This window comes from Strongylocentrotus purpuratus, unplaced genomic scaffold (assembly GCF_000002235.5).
Source record: "Strongylocentrotus purpuratus isolate Spur 01 unplaced genomic scaffold, Spur_5.0 spur5_scaffold_13, whole genome shotgun sequence".
In the NCBI taxonomy this organism is placed as follows: domain Eukaryota; kingdom Metazoa; phylum Echinodermata; class Echinoidea; order Camarodonta; family Strongylocentrotidae; genus Strongylocentrotus; species Strongylocentrotus purpuratus.
Genome location: NW_022145598.1, coordinates 8703242 through 8712962, shown reverse-complemented (window position 1 = coordinate 8712962; position 9721 = coordinate 8703242). Strand labels below are relative to the sequence as shown.

At 38.2% G+C, this 9721-nt stretch overlaps 1 protein-coding gene across 1 annotated transcript; it reads left to right on the top strand.

Moving 5' to 3' along the window:
• The first annotated feature begins 3893 nt into the window (after positions 1–3893).
• On the top strand, positions 3894–6723 carry LOC115923373. Its single transcript, XM_030983866.1, has 3 exons — positions 3894–4020; positions 4676–5188; positions 6602–6723. Exons 1-3 carry the CDS (start codon positions 3894–3896, stop codon positions 6721–6723), a joined length of 762 nt encoding a protein of 253 aa, XP_030839726.1.
• The last annotated feature ends 2998 nt before the right edge of the window (positions 6724–9721 follow it).

Genomic DNA, 9721 nt, shown 5'->3' with positions numbered 1-9721 from the left:
TGGCTGGTTGGTTGGGCCAGTAAGCTATTAATGAATGAATGGTTGGATGGGCTAGTATAATAATAAGTTTAATGGTTGACCGGATGGGCTTGTATTCTTAATTGAAACAAAGTCTTGGTTGGGTGGTTTGGATTGAAGATTCATTTGAAAATTCGGTTTTGGCATTCTTTATTTTGAAAATATGCTGAAGGGTTGTGGCTCGTAGAGCCTTCTTGGACGCTGTAATTAAGTAGATATAAGTGCCCAGATAGATGTATCGAAGCTTATCATAACTCATCCTGCTATGAAATTATTATATGTATGTTTGGGGTTGAAAATTGTCAAGGTTGCTTATTGCTATTGATATTTATGTTAATTGTTGTTCATAACAGGGGAGAGCGGTTTGCCCAATGGCAAGGAGGGGCTCTCAGTAGGAGAGGTTGTTTAGGGGAATCCGTAATCTCAGGAAACTGGGACTTCGGTTGGATGTCTTCCTCCCGGTTGGTCACGTGACCCGGGTTCCCCTACTTAGTATCTCGTTTTTATTTAGCCTCTCCCCTCTTCCCTGTACAATAGTGCGGGTACAGATATCGCCCCTTTTTAATTTCATTGCATTTCTGTTATTTGATTGTGACATTAATTGTTGGACGGTTTGAAAGGGGGAAATTCTATCCCCAGTGGAATAAATGTTGAGAAAATGGCAAACAATGTATCCATGTTGTATTTCTTCTCACAATATCTGAGTATCTGAAAATAGTACTACATGCTGTACATGGATCGTGACGTCAATTATTAATCCTCGCGGGAATTAGCTCATTCGCATGATACCTTCCGAATGACACCCTCAAAATATAAACACCAGCTAGGAACCTTCGCTCAACAATTCACAAATGTAACCCAATTATTCAAAAATCCAGACTCTCATCTACCGAAAAACGTCTCGCAGTTCCTTCTTCGATTCCTCTCCATTGGAGAATTAATCTGTCCTGACACTTTCAAATGATCTCGAAAAGCCTACTTCTTTCCTCAGTAATTTGATATGATTTCCTTGTTTAATGAATTTTGTGTATTTTTTCACAATATGTTCTTTGGTATATTTTTGATAGCCCTCCTAAACAATCGATGATAATATTATCATTGTTATATATCTTGTTAAAGAATATTCAATTCATGATTAATATTTGAGATTTAAACAGATGTATATCAGTTATAAAAAATGTTGCTTATTATGAGCATAATGTTTTTGTCTGTCTGCATGTAGCTCCTATAATTGCTGCCCTCTATCGCCACCATTCCATTCGTCGTCTGCTTCTAATATCTGGTACATGTCTCGCTCCGATGGGCGTGGCCTTGACTTCCATGGCAACCAGCAACGCTCAAATGTCAATCTATCTCTCAATAACCGGTAAGAAAATGCTTTATTGAAACTACTATACTATAATAACCTTACAGCTGATTACATGAAAGGTTTTCATAAGACGTTGGGAGGGGAGAGTTAATTTTGGTCCATCCGAAAGACCTGACGCAGTTTCGAACCTGCGTCCTCGGCTGAATCATCATCAGTTTTTTAATTTCCTTAGTTAGCTGGATTACAGGCGCACGCCACAACGCCCCTGTTAAAACTTAAAGGCCCTAATTAAGCCGATATTTATTGTTAAAACTTGTAGGCTCTGTTTATCTTTTGCCTGTAACAACTCTCCTTATAATAGATATAAACCTAAATCAAGCCTCAATTTCTTCAGTATACGAGTTTCATTACTGCAAAATCAAGGAGAATAGATTGTCTATAAAGTCTGAATCAAAATTGACTTATGTTTAGGTCGTACCCGGCTTTCCAACACTCAATTGTACATTGTTCAACTTAAGTTGAAGTTACTATCGACCGTAATTTTTAGGCGAATGGCTTCCCATGTTTCGGACCATACATCGTTAATAAAAAAAATACATATGGACCGTCAACTAAAAGGTTGAGAACCCCTGTTATAGAGCTTCTCGTTGTGTAAACACAAACAATTTGTAACTCATATGGCGGCCATTTTAGATTTGACCAAAATTGTGGCTCTAGGGGACACCCTTCTTGACATCAAATCAATTGCGTGGCATCAGCAAATGTGGTGCGTTTAGAAATTTGCAACAAACTGCCCCATTTCCCCTCCGAACATCCCCAACTACCTGTAACTTGTACAAGTATCGGTAGTATGTAGTACTCATTTGAATATTTGATGTGCAATCGTGCGACATTGTATTAAATGGCATGATGCCATAACAATATTTACCTTTTTTCGTATTATAATTTAGAAAATCGATGTTTGTTCCATAGAATACTTATACGCAACTCGCGGTCATACACTGTAGGTAAACGGGGCCAAAATAGCGCTGAGATAAATGCACAGTATATAGTACGGCCCCTGTAGCGCAAACTCTCAGCAACCACATATTTCAAATTGGAAGAATATTTAGTAGAAACATTCGATACACTGTCAACAGAACATTGCAAATACGAAATTATTAATTACAAATATAAAGATCTTAATTTAAATTGCAATATGACGACGCCTTAACCTCTGCTTAGCTACAACAATCATGTTATTACATGTACACTTCGAGCCCCTTCAGGATTGAAATAACATATTTTTTAAATACGAATATGGGATATGGATGATAGGGAGATGTGAGTTTGCTCAGCTCTCTGTCTTCACCAACGAACTGGCCCAGGTGACCCCGGTTTGAAACTGAGTCACGTCTTTCGGATAGTGACGTCAAAGGTCGGTCCCCAGGCGTACATCCTCATATCTGATTCAACCACAACTGTAAAGCCCAGATTAGGCACAGACACATATGCTCATTCGTACATACCACCTAATTACAGTAACATAAATCCACTATAATGATAATGAAAAAAATAATGATCATAATAATAATATTTAATTTTTATATAGCGCTTAATACAAATGTCTCTAAGCGCTTTAACAATATACTATTGCCCCGGTCATTGAATTCAGTGCTTGCCCGCACACACTGTGTGCACAATCTCCACTCCCGGGGAGCATTTCAGCCGGGCGTTTCTTGACGCTCACAAGCTGTTTGACCGACAATGACGGCCGCATCCTACCGGGTACCCATTTGACACCTGGGTGGAGAGTAGCAAGTGCAGGTTAATATCTTGCCAAAGGATATTAGTGCCGTGTCGGGATTCGAACCCTCGACCTTCGCATCTCCAGTCAAGCGCCTTAAACCACTCGACCACGACACTCCCGCCATGACGATTATGAAGATTATATCATAATTCTCCTCATCATTATCAGAGCATACATATGTTTAATGCTTGAGGTAAAGTGAATTCTTTTAAAGAATATTTTCAATAGAATATGGAATAGTTTGCGTACTGATCGTATCTTATTGTGCGTCTCCACTATAAACACTATAAGCGTTCATTTTTAATTTGTTCGACTCACAAAAGGAGCTTTAGCCCGCACTAAAGTTTTCGCTTTTGTCTTGTATTTTAGGCGTCCAATGGCTAAATGCCCGCAGTTCCGACAATCAGAAAGCTTGAACCTTGATAAATTATGATATAACTTGTCTGAAAAATGACGTTCGTGAATTATTCTTGTACCTCTAATTTTAATGGGTAATTATGCTTTATATTCAGGTATGATAATCCAATTTCAATTATCCCACATGTTTTCTTTTTATGTGAAACAGGTCTTGGATATTGCATGGTGAATATATGTTGTACCATGACATTGCACCACGTGGCTCAAAATTTCAACCTACTTTTCAGCATTGGTTTGACTGGATATGGCGTCGGAATGGTTTTGTTACCGCTCATAGCTGAATTCCTACGTCAAGCTTACGGTTGGAGAGGTGGACTGCTCATCATTAGCGCTCTGATGTCAAATATAATCCCAGTTGGCATGGCAATTAAGTTGTATACAGATGAGAGTAGCACACAGAGAAATGGTTTTCAAAGTGTCCCAAGTTCGCCCCCAGAGTTCAACGAGGGAGAAAAAAGCAACAGCAGCACAAGTCGGGACACAGAAGGTGAGTTGGACCGTTATTCCTAGTAGACCGAAAGCCCGTGAGACCGGCAGTTTCATGCAAACGCAATAGTCGGTCTCGTGAACTTATGTCAGAAAAATATGGCAGAAAGTCAAGAAGACCAACATGTCGGTCTTGTATTCTGTTGGTCTCTTGGGCCTTTTACCATGTTGAAAGTTTGTTGGAAGATTCTCTAGACCTAGAGTGTCGGTCTCGTGGGCCTCGGTCTCGGGTGCTTAATTAGTCTAAGAAGACTGGCATAAATTATAAATTATGGTCGACGATATGTAACCATGTCCGACTTAAACATAAATGCTTTGACTGCTAACTCACATTTTATGGACAGGGTCGAGGGTTTTGGCAACCCTTCGAACGATAAAATATGTTAAGAGACCAATAAACTACTTATAATCAGCTGAATAACGATACAATGGTATACTCTTGGAATGAAATAATGGAGTAGTGCAGAGAAAGGAAGTGTAAATATGATAGTTAGTTTTCTATTTAAAAAAATAATCTTTAATCGTTATTAGAAAATTGATGAGAGACCTACATGTGCCTCGTGTACTGTGATATATAACATGTAAATTCATACCGAATGTACTTTTGAGATTAAACTATCTTTTTGGAGGCCTTCATAATCAATTTTTCTTTAAAGGTGACAACAGGGACGAGATTGGAGTGTTTCGTAGTATCGCCAACAGCCTTCGTCAATCTGATTTTTACGTGGATCCTGTGCTCAATGTGGTACTTTGTGCAATTTTCGTGTCGTATCTGGTTTGGGCCGGTTGGCACTCCTTTCTTGTACCGCATGCTCTGCAGAGGGGAATCTCTGTCCGGAACACCATTATCATCACTTTCTCAGCAGCAGTAGGAAATACCTTTGGCAGGGCTGCTGTAGGTGTCCTTACCAACAGCCTCGCCAAACCTGTCACCCTCTATCTATTCCTCCCAATCTTGAACATCGCCGCCCTTCTTTGCGACGTATATTTCACCAACTTCTACGCCATGTTGGTGACGTCATGTATCTCCGCAATGGCAGTAGGAGGGGAGGCGGTGTTGGGACATCTGGTTGTGAGGGACAGAGCATCTCCAGAGAAGTTTGATGTCGCGTATGCAGCCGAAGCACTTTTTATCGGATTCGGGTCGTTTCTTGGTGGCTATTTGAGTGGTAAGGATCACCTTAATCGCATATGAGCCATTAAATAATTTGTTGTTGTTAAAGGGGCATGTTCCACGTATTCCAGAGGGCGCTCAAAATACGTACGCGCTGGCGGACGGCGTTATAGCTGCCTATTGACACCAATAGAATACGGCTCTTACGCAGATGGCTTGTTCCGATAAATACACTGGCGGGAACGTGCCCCTTTATTAAAAGGTATAGACCAGTGCTGGTCATGCGATTGCAATGTGAAAGAAACGTTGTGGAATCGATCAGAAAAGGTTGATCATTTAGCACATAAGTATTGGTGTGTCCGGCAAGGTTCTGGAATCATCAAAATGATAAGAAATTTGGCCCAGTCTTGGTAAAGTTACAAACACTGTACACAGAAAGATGTATATGGGACTACAATATATCTATCCAGTCCAGATAGATATAATAATTTACCAAATATATCAATTAGTAGGCGGTTTTCCGACAAAATTTGTATCATCACGTATTAGTCAAAACATCTTTTTTCACATGATTGGTAATAAGAACTTCTATTTCATTTTTTGAGAGGGAGGCGTTTCCAAAACTGGTCTTTACCTTTAAACTTAAATTGAATAAAATAACAAAGTAGTTTGATTTCATGTTGTTTCCAGAAAGAAGAAAATCAGTTTGAAAACCTTCATGAAAGCGAAAAGAATGGTTCGATAAGATTAATTTCAACAATTCACCCTTCTCGTGATTTTAATCGTTGATTTGGAATGCAATTTTAAAAAAAACACGATTATGAACTGATTTGCTCTAACTGCTCAATACAAAAAAAAACTATAATGTTATAAGGTTCAATGATAGACAGAACAAAGATTGCAAACTCAGTAGGTTTGGGGTACAGTTCCCTACCGGTTATTTAGAAATAGTTTGCATTTAAGGATTTAATGGATATGAAGACCACACCCATTGGTGGGAGACATGTACCAGGTATCAAACGCAGACGAGGAAAATAATGGTGACAATAGAGGGCATCAAATATAAGAGCTGTATGGAGACCAAATGATGAACAAAAATAATCTTGGAGTACCGTTACTGATTTATATATGATATAAATCAGTGTCTGTTTATATCGAATAGTCATTATGAAATGAATATTCATTACCCAACATCCGTCATGAAAAGAATCATCACACGTGACTGGTCCATCGAGCACCAAATGATGAAAGGGCCGCATGTTAATCATGTACAAATAGATTGGATTTAATATAATGGATCGTTTTTCCTAAAGAAGAAGAACACTCCGCTAAGGATTCAATGAGATAACACAATGAATGCAAACAGATCAAAATAGTGACTGATCGAATGAGTGTAATCAAGGGATTTATTCATAGGTATTCAGATCAACATAGTGGATTCAAATTGCTCTCATTGTATTTTTTTCAGGAATGATTGCGGATCACTTCTCATCCTACAACGCAACGTTCAAACTATTAGCTTTCATCGAGGTCGTCGTTCTGCTCCTAATGGTGGTCGTGAGATGCAGACTAAAAGCAAACCCCGTCTGAACATGCTGTATCGGAAGCATCTAACATATATTTTTCATAGTGAGCTCTGAAAGCGAGTTCGTTCAGAATGGGACTTCTTTTTATATATTAAAAATAAACATTTATTTTACAAACAATTTTGGAGCATATTATATAAGTAATCGATAAGCAACTGATAGATACTTTTGTTTACATGCTGCATATAGTAATACGTTCATTACCAACATATTGTGTATATAATTAAAAAAAAGATTGTCCCTTATGTTCAAGTATTATAGAGTACAATACAAATATAACATTTGCATTAAAAGTAATCACATGTCCTACAACATTAGAAAAACGATTCTGATCGGTTTAATCAAGTACAGCCAATCGATATGGTTAGTCGATGGAGTAGATTTATGTAGAAGGTACATGTATAGTTTCACTTGCGGAGTGAATGCAATGAATAAACGATATCATCTTTTAGAAGCTTGTTTATGCACATTCCTTTCCCATTGGGAAGGCCCTCCTCCCAGATATTGTTTAAAAGATTAAATGAATATTGATCTGGGGCGGTATTCTGAACCCTGTGTTATCTCTAATATTGTTGTATCTTTGAAGATAAGATAAAGTTGGTATTCTAAACATTGTTGTAACTTTTGTGTTATCTTTTGTTGTATCTTTTCTCTCATCTTATTGGCCGCGCTTGCGCTCATACTTTGGTGCGCTTGTAATTGTGCGTATTATTAATAAAGTGGCATTTAATTCTCATTTGCATATGCGCACGGGAGATAATATTTCGAGATAATTGGTATTCTGAAAGTTGTTGTATCTTTTATCTTATCTTATCTTGCATGGTATTTACAACAATATTTACAACAGGTAGGGGGTTGTTGTATCTTTTGTGGTGATATAATGGCGGCAATATTTTTTGCCTAGAACCAACTTCGTGCCAATAGACGAGTTAGAAGAAGATTGTGTGTTGACCGGAAACATCACAGATGAGAACTTTCTAAGATATTACGTGCTAGGATAGGACTATTTTAATGCTCTCATCTTAACCAATATAGTGAAAGCGTAATTTGTCTTCATGATCCACATGCCACAGCGCAAATGATGACGCGCGTAATAAGCGCTCAAATAACTAATTACGCCCAAGATTAGTATGCGCTAGGCGCATCTTTAGATATGGCATAAAGTATTTCTATTGGTTGACCTACTTATCATGCTTATATAAAACAGATTTTGATTGTTAGGGTCCATAAAAATGGGCGTGTCAACAGCGGTCAAAGATAAGATAGAGGCGGTCCTTCAAGAGATAACACAGGGATAAAATGATGTTCAGAATACCAACTTACAACAATATTAGCGCTGTGTTATCTCTGGGAGATACAACAAAAGATAACACAAAACTTACAACAATGTTCAGAATACCACCCCTGGCATTATTGAAACTCCCAAAGGAAATATATATTGTTGGAAGGTAACAATAACACTTACAGCAGAAAACAATGAACAAGAAGAAAACATAATATTTTGAACAAAAAACTACAACATAGTTTACATTGGTTGTGGCTGTATCCCTCCCTCTGTTTGAATTAAGGGCCAGGGGTGGTATTCTGAACATTGTTGTAAGTTTTGTGTTATCTTTTGTTGTATCTCCCAGAGATAACACAGCGCTAATATTGTTGTAAGTTGGTATTCTGAACATCATTTTATCCCTGTGTTATCTCTTGAATAACCGCCTCTATCTTATCTTTGACCGCTGTTGACACGCCCATTTTTATGGACCCTACCAATCAAAATCTGTTTTATATAAGCATGATAAGTAGGTCAACCAATAGAAATACTTTATGCCATATCTAAAGATGCGCCTAGCGCATACTAATCTTGGGCGTAATTAGTTATTTGAGCGCTTATTACGCGCGTCATCATTTGCGCTGTGGCATGTGGATCATGAAGACTAATTACGCTTTCACTATATTGGTTAAGATATTGGTTAAGATGAGAGCATTAAAATAGTCCTATCCTAGCACGTAAAATCTTAGAAAGTTCTCATCTGTGATGTTTCCGGTCAACACACAATCTTCTTCTGACTCGTCTATTGGCACGAAGTTGGTTCTAGGCAAAAAATATTGCCGCCATTATATCACCACGAAAGATACAACAACCCCCTACCTGTTGTAAATATTGTTGTAAATACCATGCAAGATAAGATAAGATAAAAGATACAACAACTTTCAGAATACCAATTATCTCGACATATTATCTCCCGTGCGCATATGCAAATGAGAATTAAATGCCACTTTATTAATAATACGCACAATTACAAGCGCACCAAAGTATGAGCGCAGGCGCGGCCAATAAGATGAGAGAAAAGATACAACAAAAGATAACACAAAAGTTACAACAATGTTCAGAATACCAACTTTATCTTATCTTCAAAGATACAACAATATTAGAGATAACACAGGGTTCAGAATACCGCCCCATGTGTTTGGTCAATGTGTTTGGTCCATGGAGGGACCCTATTTTGTATAACGTTGTTTATTTGTTGCCACTTTACTCTTAGTTTATATCATTTTTTTTTCCCTGTATATTAAAGGGGTTGTAGCATGGTAAATACTGGTTAACGCCATCTACGACTTCTTTTGGACAACTGCATGTAAACGAATGGACTTGATTATTACTGGGTCAGCGCTCTAGCGTTCGCTAAACAGACCGAAGTTCTCCTCACTCTTCGGTTTGCGTATGTTGTACGCACGTGAATGCATACATGTAGGCCTACTGCGGTCGCGTCGTCCATAGTCGTAGTAGTATACCCGATTGGCCTTGAGTCAGGCCACGGGTAAGACAAATAGTCTCGTCATTCTACAGCCCCTTTAAGCTACCTCCTCTCCGGTTCATTTGTACATGGTTATAAAGTGGAGAAAAAAGTTTTATTCGGTTAAAGTGTTTTGTTGTTTGCATCTTAATAGATTACTTTCAAAGTAACATGATTTAAATTTTGTGAGAGTTGATTTTTGGGTTGTGTTGC